General features: G+C 49.4%; 1 protein-coding gene across 4 annotated transcripts in view; it reads left to right on the top strand.

Moving 5' to 3' along the window:
• Nucleotides 1–17,487, top strand: part of MPPED1 (metallophosphoesterase domain containing 1) — a 99,220-nt gene that overhangs the window by 54,391 nt on the left and 27,342 nt on the right. For all 4 annotated transcript variants that reach the window (XM_030815404.1, XM_030815405.1, XM_030815403.1 and 1 more), the window contains one exon: nucleotides 14,636–14,861. In XM_030815404.1, coding sequence (XP_030671264.1) covers nucleotides 14,636–14,861 — 226 coding nt within the window. The remainder of the gene's footprint in view (nucleotides 1–14,635; nucleotides 14,862–17,487) is intronic.

The raw sequence follows: 17,487 nt of genomic DNA, 5'->3' as shown, positions 1-17,487 counted from the left end.
TTTGTGTGTTTCATTTAAAAAAATACTAGATGTTTTTGTGGCCGGGCGTGGTGGCTCACGCCTGTAATCCCAGCACTCTGGGAGGCTGAGGCGAGTGGATCACGAGGTCAAGAGATCGAGACCATCCTGGCCAACATGGTGAAACCCCGTCTCTATTAAAAATACAAAAATTAGCTGGGCGTAGTGGCATGTGCCTGTTGTCCCAGCTACTTAGGAGGCTGAGGCAGGAGTATCACTTGAACCTGGGAGGCGGAGGTTGCAGTGAGCCGAGATTGCACCACTGCACTCCAGCCTGGTGACAGAGTGAGACTCCATCTCAAAAAAATAAATAAATAAATAAATAAAATAAAACCCAACCCTTACCCCCCAAAACCCAAAGCAAAACAAAACAAAAAAACTGGATTTTGTTTGTCTGTTTGTTGTTGTTTTTCGAGACAGGGTCTCACTGTCTCACTGCCTCCAGGTTGGAGTGCAGTGGTGCAATCTTGGCTCACTGCAATATCCGTCTCCTGGGTTCAGGTGATTCTTCTGCCTCAGCCTCCTGAGTAGCTAAGACCACAGGCGAGCACCAACACACTTAGGCTATGGATGTTTTAAATAATATAATTTGCTGATTATGAGAATCAGATCCCACCCCCTGCACCAAGGTTTGTTGTTGTTTATTTAGTGAATGTCCTGGAAACTCTGTGGTGTTTGTATTCTCTGTCACGTGTGGCTACTAAAGTCTCTGCTTGGTTAGCTTAGTTGTGAGCTGATGACTGGTCAGAGATTTCCTTACATGCCTTGAACTGATAAGTCTCCCATCATTTGCTGAGGGACTCCCAACCATTGTGTTGAGGCACATCCTCAACACCCTAGCACTTTACAAAAGCCTTCACTTCTTGCATGTGCAGAGCTTCAAGGTCATTCTGAGGTGAGTGATGAGGGCCCCTTTCCTGGGCACATGCACAACCCTGCACATGAGCATGATCCTCTAGATGCCCTGTGGATGCCTCATTCTCCAGATTTTCATTTTAAGTTTCTTGGCTGGCCTCTTGTTTGCCCTAACTGGTATGGCCTCCTTGGGAAGCTGTGATGTTAGACAACTGCTGCTGATTGTTTTTAACAAATACTTTGGGGATAGGGCTTTCCTCATTGAGCAAGCTCTGAGTCAGGTCAAATAAAGACAAGTCCTGGCTGGGTGCAGTGACACATGCCTATAATCCTAGCACTTTGGGAGGCTGAGATGGGAGGATCACTTGAGGCCAGGAGTTTGAGACCAGCCTGGGCAATATAGTGAGACCTCATCGCTAAAAAAAGGCAAGTTCTACAAATGAGGCTTTATATGCCAAATAGTGAAAGGGGCTTTCTTGGGAGTCTCAAAGCTGTTTTTCCCCCTCCAGTGGCTGCTAGGCTGGTAGTTTTCATAGCTGCAATGGTTCTGAGACTGCTGATTTTCAGGCTACTACAGGCTTGCAAAGAGGAGCTGAGAAGAGGGCAAGTTAGAATGCTGCACAACTCAGCTCTTTTTCTTGCATCTATGCTCCTCGGATTGTTGGTTAATTTCCAGAATTTTAAAAAAGTAGATTTTGACAACTTTTGCCAGTGTTGTTGTTGACTTTGTGGAGGAGCATGTGCTCAAAGATCCTTAATCCTCATCCTCAAAGTGCTTCTCTGTATTGCTTCTTTGTTTATAGCAGCCACAAAGTCTTGCCCAGAGTGTTATGTTGCTGAAAATAAAGTCATTGAGAGCTGCTCATAGCAAGAGAGATATTATAAAGACTCAAATGTATGGCAACACTCTTTTTACTTTTTTTTTGAGAAATATTTAATGAAAAAACCTGAGAATATATGTCTAAGTGGTTGTGACTGAGGGGAAAATGATGGGCTTCAGCTTCAGATGCACCCAGGTTCAAATTCCCACTTCTTCGCTGATCAGTTGTGGAGTTCCTTAACTTTATTAGCCTTGATTTCTTCATCTGCTAAATATTAATAATATTGCCTGTTTTGTGGGACTATTGTGAGGATGAGAAATAGGGCACCGGGGAGGTGGCTGAAGTTCTCAGCAGGTGGCAACAGTGATGTCATTAGCAGCTGCCTGACCTGCCCAGGTGAGGAGCTGCTCAGCTGGATCACCTGCCTCTGAACCTGGTGCCAGAGTCGTCCCAGCACTCGGACCCTCAGAATCTCGGAGGAATCAGCCAGCTTTGATTTTCTACCTGCTCTGTCTTTCCATCAATCTTAATTGTGGCCCAGTTTGCTTTTGTTGTAGGTTTTGAGTAACAGGCAGAGCAAGTGAGAGGTCAGGGTGGCCCTGGACAGAGTTGGGAAGTGGATGAGAAGCACTTGGCTTTGCAGATGCTTCTTTTTATTTAATCAACATTTTATTTGCATTCAGGTAATAAATGTGCACTGTAAGTCACAGAGTGCTACAAGGCTTATGCTCAAGATAGCAGCCCCCTCCTGAGGCCTGGTTCCCACTCCCAGTGCAGCTCTAGTGCTGCTTCTCTTGTTTCTCGAAGGAACAACCTAGGATTGCTGTTTTGATTTTTCAATTTAGACATTACTTTTAGATTTCTTACAATAGGAAGTGAAGATTTAGAGATTTAGCTTCCCCACTCACATATGCATCTTTTCACCTGTTAGTATTGCTATCCCAATTTTTGGTTGAATATTCATTATATGACATTATTTTTCTAAAGTAGTTAATTATTTTGTTTGTTTGCTTATAGTTTCATGTGCCCATCATAGTTCATCCTCAAGTCTTCTGCAGAGCTTTAAACACCCCTCTGTAGTGTGGTGAGATGTGCTAGGTCATCTGTCTTCTCGTTTTTCTTGGAGGCTTACCTCCTGGAGCCTCCAAGCCCTGCTCCCATTGGGACTGATTGATTTCCAGTCCTGCTTACAGTCACCATCTTCAGATGGCCATCTTTTCCTTTCACCTTTCTTCTGTCTTGTAACCCCTCGTTCTGGGATCCAGTGGTTTACTTTTCCTTGGTTTACACCCTCATTTTGGTGGAGCACACCCTCCAGTAGCTTTCTGAGAAAGTGCACAAGAGAAATATCTGGCAGACTTGCATGTTAGAAAAGATCTTTATTCTGTCCTGTCTTAACTAATAGTTTATCTAGGTATAGAATTCTCAGTTGCAAATCATTTTCCTCTAGAATTTGGAAGGCGTTTTTCCTTTTTTTTTTTTCAGTGTCACTATTGAAAATTCCACTGCTGTTGGGATTTCTCATCCTTTATATATAACCTATTGGGTTTCTGGAGAATGTGCTTAATGTGGGTCTTTTTTCATTTATTTTTTCTGAGCACTCTCTTAATGGAAAAATTTTGTCCTTTAATTCAGAAACTTTTCTCATTTCCAGTTTTTTCATCCATCTCTTCCTCTGATTTCTCTTCCTGCAACTTGTAGTACTCAGATGTTGGGCTTTTTTTTTTTTTTGAGACAGGATCTTGCTCTGTCACCCAGGCCGGAGTGCAGTGGTGCAGTCACAGCTCACTGCATCTTTGAATTCCTGGGCTCAAGCTGTCCTCCCACCTCAGCCTCCCAAAGTGTTGGGATTACAGATGGGAGTCACTGTGGCCAGCCTGATTTTTAAATCTTTTCTCACCTGTTATTTACTTCATTGTCTTTGTTATTTTAGTCTCTGGGAGATTGCCTTGACTTCATCTTCCTACTTTTGGCCAAATTAAAAAATATCCTGCTATGTTTTTATTTCTTTTGTAAAAGCACCCTGCTAAAATTTCATGGGTGCAATATTTTATTATCTCACCAAGGGTGTCAATGATATAGTTTAAAAAAGCATTTTCCTGCCTCAACCTTCTTTTCTCTGATTTCCTTTCCTTATTTGATTTGGCCTCTGACTCTTTTTTCACTGTGGTAGATTTTTCATTTTTTCTTTTCTTTCTTTCTTTCTTTTTTTTTTTTTTTGAGATAGAGTCTTGCTCTGTTGCCCAGGCTGGAGTGTAGTGACATGATCTCGACTGACTGCAACCTCCAACTCCCAGGTTCAAGTGATTCTCCTGCCTCAGTCTCCTGAGTAGCTGGGTTTATAGGCACATACCGCCACTCCCAGCTAATTTTTGTATTTTTAGTAGAGACAGAGTTTAGCCATGTTGACCAGGCTGGTCTTGAACTCCTGACCTCAGGTGATCCGCCTGGCTCGGCTTCCCAAAGTGCTGGGATTACAGGTGTGAGCCACTGCGCCCGGCCTTCACTGTGGGGTTTTTCTCAGAGGCCTGATGACACTGCATTTGTGTATACGAATTGAACATCTGAAAGCTGTTGGTTAGCTCTGTGTGTGTGTGTGTATGTGTGTGTGTGTGTGTGTGGTGGGGGTAGGGGGATGTGATCATGGGGCCCTGGCCATGTCTTTGGGCAACCCCTATATCGGTATCTATGGGTTTTTCCTCCCGCACCTGTTTTTCTCCCCAGTTTTTCCTTTCCAAGTCTGGCTTCCAGATTTGATAGCTAAGTGGGTCTGGAGGCTGGGACCCCATGGTTCATCCCCTTGCCTCGATGTTCCCTAAATGGGGCTCTCTGGAGTTTTTGTGTGCCCCTGCTAGTGCTCCCCACTACTGTGGGGATGAGAGGCAAAGGGCATGACTGCTGGATGGGTGCAAGGTGGGAGGGGCCTGGGTCCTACCTGCTTCTCATACAGGTTCTAAGTCAGACTGCAGCTCTTGGGCTTCTAGTCCCTGAGATCCCCTGGGGCTCTGGCCACAGCTCACCTTGCTTCTTGTAGCTCCATATTCCTCATACCCACTCCCAGGACTTTGGTTTTTGTTTCCTTTGCTCAGCTAAGCCAGTCCACCCATCCATCTTTTTCCAGCTTCCAAACCTCTGTCCTTGGCAGGCCATGCCTTTTCCTTCGTTTATTGCCGACTTCATGGGATGTCAGCCACAATTGGAGACAAACATGGGCATTCAGAATCTCGTCCTATACAAGGGCCCTTTGGGTCCCACCATCTGACCCTGTTAACACCCTCCATGGGCACCCTACCCTGGCACCACGTACACACCTGCCTGGAGGGTCTCAGAGAATTGAAAGGGCTCTCAGAGGTCAGGACCTTTATGTCACGTCTTCATGGAACAGATGGGGAAACTGAGGCATGAGGAGGTGAAAGGCCTCACTACCCCAGGTCATATGGTGGGATAGTAGAGAGCTGAGCTGACTCTCAGGCCAGGGCTCTCCCATAGCCTCATGGGGCAGCTCTGTGGCATGGGCCTTGATGTCATGGACTCTTGATGTCTGCTGAGTGAGCGGAGACCATGACAGTTGGGAGGCTGCCACCTGATGGGCTCACCTCATCCTAACAGTGTTGGTTACCATCCGTGGGCCAGCTATTTGGCCTCTGGGGACATCCTGTAGCCGATCACTTAGGAGACCTTTGTTGAGTCATGTGACCTCCCCGGCCCTTGCCATGTGTCGTAAGGGAAGATGGAACCTCATGGATTCAGTGGCTGTGTGTTGAGTGCGTACTTGTCACCGAGCCCCATGCTGGGGGTAGAGTGCTGAACCAGGCGGGGGCCTTGAAGGGGCTCCCAGGCTGCTGGGGAAGCAGACAAATCAACCTGCGGTTGGTTTGGTCATCAGGGCTGTGAGAAGCACGTCCCTGGGTGCTTGTTGGGGGGCACCCATCATCCTGCTAGGGTTGAGTGAAGAGAGGGCCTCTTGGAAGGTGTCTTGGAGGAAGTGGCCCTTGGGTTGGCTGATAAAGTGCGAGTTGAATTGGAGTTGACTCAGAAGGAAGGGCGGGAAGAGGATCCCAGTGTGTGGAACAGCAGATGCGGATGCCAGGAGGCCGTAAGCACCCAGAGGGGTGCAGGGTCGGAGGAGGAGGGCTGAGACCAGAGCACTGCAGGGAGTACGGTAGCCCCTGGCTGGGGAAGCTGGGGGCCACCAGGGGCCTTTTGTGCACATCTCTGGGCATGTTTGTCCTTCCGGACTGCGACTTCTGAGGAGGTTCCCACAAAGTCCTGCTAGCTACAGGCAGCCTTGATTTTTGGGGGAAAACACGGAAAACTTTCGGCCTGAAGTCATATGTGCTCTGCAGTAGCAGTGGAAACAAGCAGTTGAAGATGATTAGGACTGAATGTTCCTGTTTTTAAAACATTTCCCAGGAAAAACAAATGTTTGAAAGTTAAACATTTTGGCTATTAGGATGGAACAGAAGAAAAATCACATTTGCCTTTTAAATCCAGGCGCCAGAGCTGAGTTTTGAATCCAGCAGCCTCCCATGCAGGACCCGCGGAGGCTGGATGAGGCCAGGGGGGTCTGCAGCTCAGTGGGGGGTCTGCCGTCCTAGGATGTCTGTTCTATCTGGGGTGTGGTGGCACCGAGCTCTGGGGAGGCAGACCTGGGTCCCAGTGAGCTGCTGTGTGGCCCCAGGCAAGTGACCTGACCTTGTAGGGTCTCTGTTCTCATCTCCAGCTTTGCAGCTCACATTTCTGGGCTGTGCCATACATTACGGCATTAATCTTCCTGAATAGCCCCGAAATGCAATGAAAATGGCTAACATCCAGGTTGTATTAACCTTGCCTTTTATTTTCTGCATTCTGATGACATCTGAGGGCCTTGCTGAACCAGGGGGATTGTCCCTCCCTGGGTTAACCAGTTCCTAGATACAGCAAATAACTACACAAGCCAACCACTCCACAGCCCACAGTGAAGTGGATAGGGCCACTATCCACCTGCCCTGATCACCCCAGGGGTACTGCCAGACAGTTAGGGACAGCCCCCATGTCCCAGAGCCTGCCAGAATTATTTGAACTAGACAGTCCTAAGTCTCTTTCCCTTGCTTTGCCCAACCCTTCTTTTGGAAACCATGAAACAGGCTCCTGCCCATGTTTCCCCCTCACCCTCCACCTCCTGATTGTGCCCGGTGCTTCCCTCGCTGGCCAGGCATGGTGGAGCATGGCTTGCATTTTTAGAGAACTGTGAGTATATGCCTCCTTCGTGACAGTCATTTCTGTGTCCATGTGTCTTATTAAACTTGCTTAAAAACAAATCCATGCAGAAGTATAGGTACAGCGTGGGGCTCATGTGTCTTCATCAGCTTGATCATTGCAAGAACTCTGTGGGGAAGCATAAACGTGTGTTTTACAAATGGGGACACTAAAGCTCAGGGAAGTGAGGGTTCTCATTCTGGCCAGAGAGCCAGTGGGAGGTAGAGATGGAAGTCAGGCTAGCCAGCCTGCACCCCTACCCACTCTGCTGCACTGCCTCTCATCTCTGTCACGGAGAGAATGGCCCGTGCCTGCTAGGGGTGTCTGGAAGCATTGAATGCATGTTGCTGGTTGCAGTGCCTGGACAGGGCGCTCAGTACAGGGTAGCAGAATTCAGCTTCTGCAGGCGCAGCCCTGCACTGTGTTCCCCTGAACTCAGCCTTGGCTGTTGGCCCAGACATCTGACTCCAGAGCTCTCCCCCCTGTTCAGGTTACACACAGAATTCCCTTTCTCTGCGTGGTCAGCCGCAGTCCTCTGTGTGTGCTTGGCCGTGTGATGCCATTCCTGGCGTTCATGCACCAAGCTGCACCAAGACCCCACGGTGGCTCACAGCTGACTCTCGCAGCTTCCTCCATCCCGGTGTGTTTCTAGACCATGCGCCATACCAAGAAGTCTGCTAACGTGAATCTCCTAGACATCGGCAAGTGTTTAAACACAGAATTGTCAAAGACATACTAAAAATGCAATCAGAGATCGTTATGCCGTCTCTTTATTCCATCCCCCTCTGTTGTGTTCTGCGAGATGGGAATGGGCGGAAGAAGCCATAAGTGGGCATTTTCCTGATTGTCACTGCATTTAGAGAACACTAAAACTCCGCCGGGCTCAATACTTCGCTCCGGGAATGGCATCGATGGTGGAGAAGCTTGCACATATCTTGTTGAATTTAACAGATTATGCAGTTTGGAGGCAGCACTTTCTGTTAAATGGGATGGGTAAGTGTTAGCGATAAAGAATTGTAACCTTTTGGAGAGAGATTAATCTCGGAAGCACAAAAAGCAGAGACTTCCATGAGCGTCCCCCTCTGCCCCGTGTGGCAGCTGCTCTTGTTGCGATGTGGAATCTGTGTGTGGATGCACAGCTATTTGAATACACGTATGTGGCAAATGAAAAGTTAAAACAATAGGGCCGTCCTCTAGTGCTCTTCTGGTTAATACTTAAACATCTTTTCTCCAAGAAATCCATGGCTAGCAAATGCCAGGATGTTGAATGATCTGGCTGGAACAAAAGGAGGCATTTGGGAAAGATGGTCTGAATGTTTTCATGGAGATACAAATGTGTAGAATTGCTCCCCAGCTCAGAAAAGCAAGGTGGGGGTAGGACTGGTTTTGGCATCAAGGACCTGGGGCTTGTGGCAGAGGCTGGGAGATCAGCGTCCTCGCCCACCTAGCAGAGTCTGCCTGGCTTGTCTCCAGTTTCAGGGTTTCACCGGTGCCACAAGTCCTTGCTCCACTCTTCCCAGATGTCCTCATATCCTTCCAGTCCCCTAAACTGTCTAGTCATCAGGCATGTCCTACCAGAGGCTGGTCATTGTTCAGACATCTCTGAGGCAGGAGGCCAGGGTTCAAGTCCTAGCTCTCTCCACTGTCTTGCTGTGTGACCTTGGACAAGTCTCTTCCCCTTTCTGAGCTCCAGTTTCCTCCTGTCCAATGAGTGGCATGGATTAGGAGAGCTACAGGCCTCTTGGTGGTGTCTGGTTCATGACTGTGTCCGCAGCGGAGCCTCGCCGGGGTCTGGAACACGGAAACATTGGGCTCACGTTTAATCAGGGCTCATGGAGAGCTGACCAGGGCAGGGGGCTTTGCAGTGGGTCCAGCTTCAGGGAAGAAGGTGGGCATTCAGCCTAAGGGGCATTCAGGATAGGCTCAGTGGATTCTTAGCTTCTGTTGGGTTGATGAGGGGAGGTGGATAAGAAAAGGCATTTGGACCCATCTGTGCCCTTGCTGAGCCTTACCAAGGCAAGCACAGCCCCCAGCACCTGCACTACTGTCCACCGTGCCCAGCCCGGGGGTGCTCTGCAGAGAGGCTTTTTCTTTCAGCTTTCCCATGTCGTGCCCATCTTTGGTCCAGGAGGTCATGTTATGTTCTGGTCTCCAAGGTTGGTGCTGCCTAATCTCTTTTCACACCTGCTTGGAGAACAGCTGCTTTCCTGGGATTCAGGTGCTTCTGGTGGCTTCTCAGGCAGCTCCCATCAGGGCAGTGGGGAAGCTTCCCTGTGTGTCAGCCGTCTTACCTGCTGCAGGGAGGAACAGCAGCAGGAAAGGGCAAAGAGAACAACATCCATTTCCTCTGTGTTCAGTGCAGGCATTAGGCAGAAGAGTTTGTATTCATCTAATTTTTCCCCCATAAAGCCGCTGCAAATCAATTAGTTGGTTGAGGTCCCCAAAACACTCCCCTCATTCACTGTTTAGATGGGGGGTTGTGATGAAATTAAGCAAGAGGGCCTCTAACGATTGGTCACTGGGAGTTGTATCTATGTTCGGGTTGGTAAGAACTGCAGGGTGATGGGAACACTGGAAAACTAATGCAGCCTTAGGCCCTAACAACAGAGGTGGCAGCCCTAGAACAGAGGAGGAGACTCCTCCTCCCCACTCCGTGATGGTCAGGCCATGCTGGAACTTCTGTTCTGTGTCCCCCATACCCACCTGCAAGAGAGCAGGTTTAATTGGAGAAGATTCAGAGATGGACAATCAAGACTGTAGGTAAGAAGGGTGAGTCAAAAAAATGCCCTGCCAGGGACAGTTGGAGGAAACGTTTGAGGAAAAGGGGTGACACAGAGGTCAGTTGGTGGAAAGGAGACAGTCAGACCTAGCTAAGGATGGATTGATTGATAAATGCATCCATCCACCCATCTGTCAGTTCATCTGTCCACCCATCCATGTATGCATCTATGTATCCATCTGTCTATAAACCATCTATCCATCCATCCATCTATATATGCATCTATATATTCATACATATATAAAGCATCCATCCATTCACCCATCCATCCATCCATTAAACCATCCATCCATCTGCCCACCCACCAACCCATCTATAAACCATCCATCCATCCATTCATCCATCTATATATGCATCTATATATCCATACATATATAAAGCATCCATCCACCCATCCATCCATCCATCCATCCATCCATAAATCATCCATCCATTCATCCATCCATCCATCCATTCATTCATCCATCTATATATACATCTCTATATCCATACATATATAAGGCATCCATTCATCCATCCATAAACCATCCATCTATCCATTCATCTATCCATGTATACATCTATATATCCATCCATCTACAAAGCATCCATTCATCTATTCATCCATCCATTCATCTATCTATAAACCATCCATTCATTCATCCATTCATTCATCCATAAACCAGCCATCTATCCATTCATCCATCCATGTATGCATCTATATATCTATCCATCTACAAAGCACCCATTCATCCACTCATCCATCCGTCTATCTGTAAACCATCCATTCATCCATCCATCCATCTATAAACCATCCATCCATGTACCCACCCATCCATGTGTGCATCTATGTATCCATCCATCTATAAACCATCCATTCATTCATCCATGCATGCATCCATCTATCCATGTGTGCATCCATATATCCATCCTTCTATAAACCATTTATCCATCCATGTATCCATCCATCCATCCACTGAGAGGCGGGGCAGCATGACGGTACAGAGTACACTTCAGGATACTGCCATAGGGTCTACCAAATGTCCATTGTCCTCTGTAATTGTCAGTCATTTTGCTATTGATTTGTGTCATCTTAGGCAACCTCTCTCTGGGCCTCAGTTTCCCCAGGTTTACCTGGGAATAGTAACACTTAAGTGTCTGTGAAGGTTATGCACAGCTGGTGAATGCCAAGTCCAGGTGGACACCCACAGGCATTCTTGTGACTTTGGACTCAGAGGGATGTGGTGCCAGACAGTTTCTGTGTTCATAAGTTGATGTCCCTTTGCCTCCAAGCCATGGAGCAGACAGTGTTTGAGGGTGTCACCCCAGCAGGTGGTGGCTCCTGCCCTGCTGCCTTGCTTTATATATGGGAGCTGGGCCTTGTGCCCCATCCACTCTTTTCTGGGAGGGAAAAAGCCTCAGTCATCAGCTGCTGAGGTGAGAAGAAGAGGGGAGAGCTGACAGCTTCTGCACCCCGCCCAATCCCCAGTAGTCGGGAGCTGCAGAAATAAATGAAACTGTACAGTTGGAGTAATTTGCTAATTTGCTTAAGTAACACCCCCAGTCAAAGACATGACATAAATACATGAGCACTGGCTCTGCACCCCCAGCTTGGGCTGCAGGATGGATGGGTGATGTGAAGTGGAAACGTGGTGAATCAGAGCCCAAAGGTAGTGATGGTGGCCACCCCCAGCCCGAGCTGGGAGCTCTGGCTGCCTCTCTGCTGCAGTGTGTTTGGGGAGGGGCTCGATGAGGGGTCTGCTGGCCTTGGAGGAGTCCAAGGTGCCCGTCCAGAGGTATGGGGTCAGCTGGACCAGCGTCCCCCTCCGCAGCCGTGGGGCCTGAGCGGGTTTCCCGGCCTTTGAGCCTCATTCTGCTCAGCTGCAAAGAGGAGATAATAGAACCAAGTACCTTGGGGGTGCTCTAGGGAAATGAGATCTCAGTTCTCCACCAGGGGTCCGGAAGTGGCCATCTTTCCTGCTGTGTCCTCCTGGACCCACTGCCAGCTGCTCAGGCCCACGCAGCCCTCCTCCCTCCTCTCTGCAGCCTGAGCCTCACTGGAGAGGGCTTCTCTGTACCATGCCTGGTCGCACTGTGGGGCTGTGGGCGGCTTCGTTCGCCAGACTCCTGCTGGGGCCTGCTAGGGACAGAGCTGGGGGAAGCAGACATGCCTGCCTCCAAGTTCTTGGAGCTCTCCCATGAGCACAGCAAGCAGAGTTCCCAGCGTCCATCAGAGTGGGCTCTGATGAACAAGAGGAGGGTCGGGGAGGTGGAAGGGGCTTGGAGAATCTCATCCCAGCAGCCTGATTGGAAGGACCTCGGGCCAGGGCCAGGCCGTTCCCTTCATGTCCCCAGGGACAGAAACCCAAATGCCTGTTAGGAGTGGGCAGTACCTTCAAATGAATGAAGCGGACTAGGTGTGAGATGGTAGGGACAGATGGGGACTGGGGCCAGCTGGACGCATTCATCCTGTCCAAGGGGACACAGACACTCAGCACTTCCTGACTGGACCAGGACGGCCAGAGGTTAAATTGTATTTATTTCTTTATTTTTAGAAAACAGAAGTAATGAAATGTTATTAGGAATCTCTCAAATTTTTGATGTTGGCAACAAATTCAAGTTTCAAAAAAAAGTTGTGCCAAACAAAATATGTCTGTGGATGGGTCTGGCCTGCCTGCTTCTAGTTTGCAAACTCTGGCCCAGGGAAGCTCTTTGGTTTTTTTGAACATGAAATTTTGTACATTTCCATTGATTATCTTCTATAATATCAGAACAGTCCTACAAGGTCGCTGTTACTTTTCTCATTTTACAGGTGAGGAAACTGAGGCACAGGGAAGCTAAGTCATACAGCTGGTTGGTGGCAGAGTGGGTCTGGGATCCAGGCTGCTGGAGCTGAGATTCTGTGGCCTGCTAAGTACCAGTGGTCCCCCATGTACCAGTAGCTCCCTGCCCCAGAGTTGATAAATCCCAAAGAAGAAAGAGCAGTGCTTTCTCAAACCTGTAAAGCAGTCTGGGTTGGTGAGCCAGCTATGAGTAGATTGGGATTTTCTTCCTGTTTTGCAGAAAACTTCTGTCTTGCCTTGGGGTTCCCTTTCTTACCGCCCTGGCCCACCCTCCCTGGCCAGGCTGGGACCTGGCCATTTGCCATGGCCATAGGGCACGTGGTTAGACAGACAGCACAGGTCTCATCTAGCTGGGGGTAGAGAAGAAGCTTATAACGGGGCACTGGACCCTTCTGTTTCATTGCTATTAGGATATAATAATGGCTGTAGTTATAGGACATGTACTGCTGTAAACCTCACTCTGCCCTTCCCTGGAGCTCACATAGGGGCTGGGGAGGCGGGCTCTTCCTAGAGTGCTTCCTGAGAGCTGAGTGTGATGGCACATCTTCTGAGTCTCAGCCCATATTGCGAGCATCCATTTCCAATAAGAAAAACAATCCTTAGTATTTGGAGCAGAGGCATTTCTGGAATTTGGTTCCCCACGGAATGCTCACACAGCAGGAGAGGTGGAGTTTCTGGTCATGGTGGAAAAGGCTGTGCTGTTCCTGGGCTGCTGTGTTGTCCCAGGGGACAGACCACGGTGCCCGTGCTGCTGGGCATTGCCCCTGGAGGGTGAGGAGTGAAGGGGGTGTTGTCAGGGGAGGGGCTCAGTGGAGCCTGATGGCCAGACAAGTGTTCGGGCACCTTGCCTTGCGTGTGCTTTAGCAGTGAAGGTCATGGTCTCCCAGGGATAGAGGCTATGCCCCAGGAGGTGTCAGTCTTTGTTAGCCACAGTTACTGCTTTGTGAACTGGTTATGGAATGTCACCATTTTCCTGTCTGGGCCCCCATCCCCTCGAGGCCCCTGTGCTGTGCCGGCGCCTTCGCTACTTGCCTGACCCTCCAGGGCACTCTCCTCCCAGGAGGGGCCAGGAGGAAGGCTTGGGTCTCCAAGTGCACTTTCAACATTTCATTTTTTATCCAAATCAGGGCTTACAGGTACCATCTTGACTCTCCAGGCCCATGAGAGCCCAGCAGCTGAGGCTGGTGGGGAGTGGGGAGTCAGGGGCCCGAGCCTGAGGTCAGGCTGGCTCAGATGGAGTAGAGGGCAGGGGCGAGTGGCGTTTACTGAGACAGAAGAGCTGTAGTGGTCTTGCACCTGCATAGAGCCAGCCTGGTGGGTGAGGCCTGTCGGGCAGCTGCTGAGAAACCAGCCCCCAGCCAGTCTCCTGGGTGGCAGTGCACACTCCTGCCTAGGGCATCCAGAAAACTGGACCCCAGAGAGAGAAAGATGTGTACCTTGGAAGAACTACCCAAAAGTTCGCACACAGCAAAGCTAGAATGACACTATTGTAATTCGGTGGCTGGATACATAGACATTTTTGTTTCGATTCCATCTGGATTTTGTTTTGGCTTTGAATCTCCATGGCAGCAGGGGTGGGTATACTATAATATTTCCTGAGTGTGGGGTCTCCAAACATTTGAACTGGGCTCTGCAAAGACCTTGCAATTCCTTTTGGAAAGTGGAGGATAAACAGTCCAAGATACCCAGGGGGTGGGGATCTGGGACCATGAGGTCGGTGACAGCTAGGGCTGGAGGTGCAGGGTGGGCGTCTTCTTCCAGGAGAAAACTAGTCCAGACAGAAGAAACGGAGGCAGAGAAGTCCCAGGATGAGGCCAGGCACTCTGCAGCTCAGCGGCCTGGGAGGAACCTGTCCAGCTTCTTCTCAATGATCTCAGGGGCCGAAGGCCAGTGGAGGCCTGGGCAGGGCAGGACCGTGGGGACAGTAATCAGGCTGCTGCCTCCTTTGATCTGATGAAGACACCTGTTGGGGGCCTGGCAGCAGATACCCCTGTCAGCAATTCCAGCAGCTTCCTCCTGCCCGCCCCTCTCTCAGCCATGCTGTGGCTTCTGGAAAAGCTGATAGCTGTGTGCTGTGTGTCTGTCTGTGTCCACCCCTGCAGGCAGCCTGCCCTACGAGTACAAGATCGTGATCGCAGGCAACCACGAGCTGACTTTTGACCAGGAGTTCATGGCCGACCTCATCAAGCAGGACTTTTACTACTTCCCATCTGTGTCGAAGCTGAAGCCAGAGAACTATGAGAATGTGCAGTCACTGCTGACCAACTGCATCTACCTTCAGGACTCGGAGGTCACTGTGCGGGGCTTCCGGATCTATGGCTCCCCATGGTGAGTGGGCCTGGGTACTGGTCCTGCCTGCTGGCGAGACCAGAGCTGAGGCTGAGTGCAGGGGGTGTAGGGGATGGGAGTAGCAGCAGGGAGCTCTGGATGCGAGGCTCAGGACTGAATCTTGACCCCTCACCCTCTGTGTGAACCTAGGCAGGTCACTGCTACTCTCTGGGCCTGTGTTCCTATATCTCACTGAAAATAGTATTATCAGCTATAACCTGTGTTATGCTGTGCAGTACTAGCTCACTTACAGGCAGGTACTATTATCTCCATTTTATAGGTGAGGAAACTGAGGCCCAGAGTGGGTGAGGACCTTGCCAAAGGTCACACAGCTAGGAAGGGGCAGAGCTGGGATTAAACCCAAGCAATTTGGTTCCAGAACCCCTGCCTTTAATGAATATTCTATAATGCTAGGAATCTCGCTAATGCTGTCTTCCTGCTCCATACAAAAAAAGATGCATATGTCAGGGACTGGGGGAGACGATGATGGTAATAATGATAATATTGGTGCTGATGGTGATAATGGTGATGGTGGTGATGGTGATGATGGTGATGCTGATGGTATAGTGATGATGGTGATAATAATGGGGATGATGGTGATGGTGATGATAACGATGATGGTGATGATGGTGGTGATATAATGGTGATTATGGTGATGTTGATAATGGTAGTGATGGTGATGATGTCGGTGATGATGGTAATGATAATGGTGGTGGGAATGATGATGGTAAGGTAATGACGATGAGGGTGATGGTGGTGGTGGTATGATAATAATAGTGAGGGTGGTAATGGTGATAGTGATGATGTTTGTTATGGTGGTGATGATGGTATGGTGATGATGGCGGTGATGATGGTAGTGGTGATGGTGATGATGATTGCGATGGTGATGATGGTGATGATGATGATGGTTGTGGTGATGGTGGTGGTGGTGATGATGACGATGATGATGATGAGGGTGATGGTGATGATAGTATGGTGATGGTGGTGGTGTGATGATGACGGTGAGGGTAGTGATGGTGATAATGATGGTGATGATAGCAATGCTGCTGATGATGGTGATGGTGTGATGATGATGGTGAGGGTAGTGATGGTGATAATGATGGGGTTGACGGTGGTGATGCTGATGGTGATGGTGATGATGATGGTGGTGATGATGGTGATGATGATGGTTGTGGCGATGGTGGTGGTGGTGATGATGATGATGATGAGGGTGATGGTGATGATAGTATGGTGATGATGGTGATGGTGGTGATGGTGATGATGGTGGTGATGATGGTGATGATGATGATGGTTGTGGCGATGGTGGTGGTGATGGTGGTGGTGGTGATGATGACGATGATGATGATGGTGGTGAGGGTGATGATAGTATGGTGATGGTGGTGTGATGATGATGTTGAGGGTAGCGATGGTGATAATGATGGTGATGATGATGGTGATGCTGCTGATGATGGTGATGATGGTGGTTATGCTGACGGTGATGATGGTGATGGTGAAGATGGTGGTGATGGTGGTATGGTGATAATGTGATGATGGTAATGAGGATGATTATGGTGGTAGTGGTAGTGATGGTGGTGATGATGATGGTAGCAGTGAGAATGATGATGGTGATGATGATGATGGTGGTGGTGGTGTGATCATAATGGTGAGGGTAGTGATGGTGATAATGATGGTGATGATGATGGTGGGGGTGGTGGTGATGATGATGATGTTGATGATGAAGAAGGCAATGGTGATGATGATGATGGTGATGGCAGGAAATAATTTCTGAGCAATTACAGTAATCTAGGCCCTAGGCTAAAGGCTCCATAAACCTTATCTCTAATCCTTCCTCAGCCCTGTGAGGACTGATTTATTATCCCTATTCTATAGGTGGACAGAATGAGCGGCCACAGGGTGCCCAGTGCTGGCAGCGTGAGGTGGGCTTCATACATGGAAGGGCAAGATCACATATGCTTAAATGTGTGGCTTGATCCTGGAAGGCTCCCTGGAGGAGGTGGGGTAACCTGAGCCTTGAGGGAAGAGAAGGGTATTCACAGGCAGGGAGGAGTAACGTGGCCTGAGGCTGCACTATCAGGAAGCAGCACAGTCAGCGAGGCTAAGGAGCCCTTTAGAGGCACAAAGGGCCTGCCTGGGTGGAAGGACTTCAGAGAGAGCTACTGCCAGCACAGAGCATCTGGGAAACCCCTGGGCTGCTCTGGTTGGTGCCACATGGTGACCACTTGGTGGCTGGAGGCTGTGGGCAGATTTAGGACCTGGTCTCATCTTGCCACGGCCTTCTCATGGAGCAGAGGGGAAGGCAAGGAGGTGCAGGGCTGTCTCATCTTCCCTGGCTTTGGCAGGTGCCTGCTGTTATCTCTCTGGACCTCATGATGTACAGGGTCTTGGTGAACCTTCCCTGCAGCCAGTGAGGTCCCAGACAAGGGCCTTTGGGTACTGGAGGCTGTTCAAATTGGGATACCACCACTTTTCAGCTGTGTGACTTTGGGCAGGTGGCTCAGCCTCTCTGGTCTTTCTGTGTAGTGGGGAAACGACACCACCTGCCTTGTTGGGGGGTTGTGAGGTCTGCGTGGGCCCATCCAGGTGAAGGCCTGGCTCAAAGGAAGGCTCTGGAGAGTGGCTGTGGTCA

The sequence above is a fragment of the Nomascus leucogenys genome, chromosome 7b (genome assembly GCF_006542625.1).
Source record: "Nomascus leucogenys isolate Asia chromosome 7b, Asia_NLE_v1, whole genome shotgun sequence".
In the NCBI taxonomy this organism is placed as follows: domain Eukaryota; kingdom Metazoa; phylum Chordata; class Mammalia; order Primates; family Hylobatidae; genus Nomascus; species Nomascus leucogenys.
Note: the sequence above shows the minus strand (reverse complement) of the source record. Positions and strands in the feature narration are given on the sequence as shown.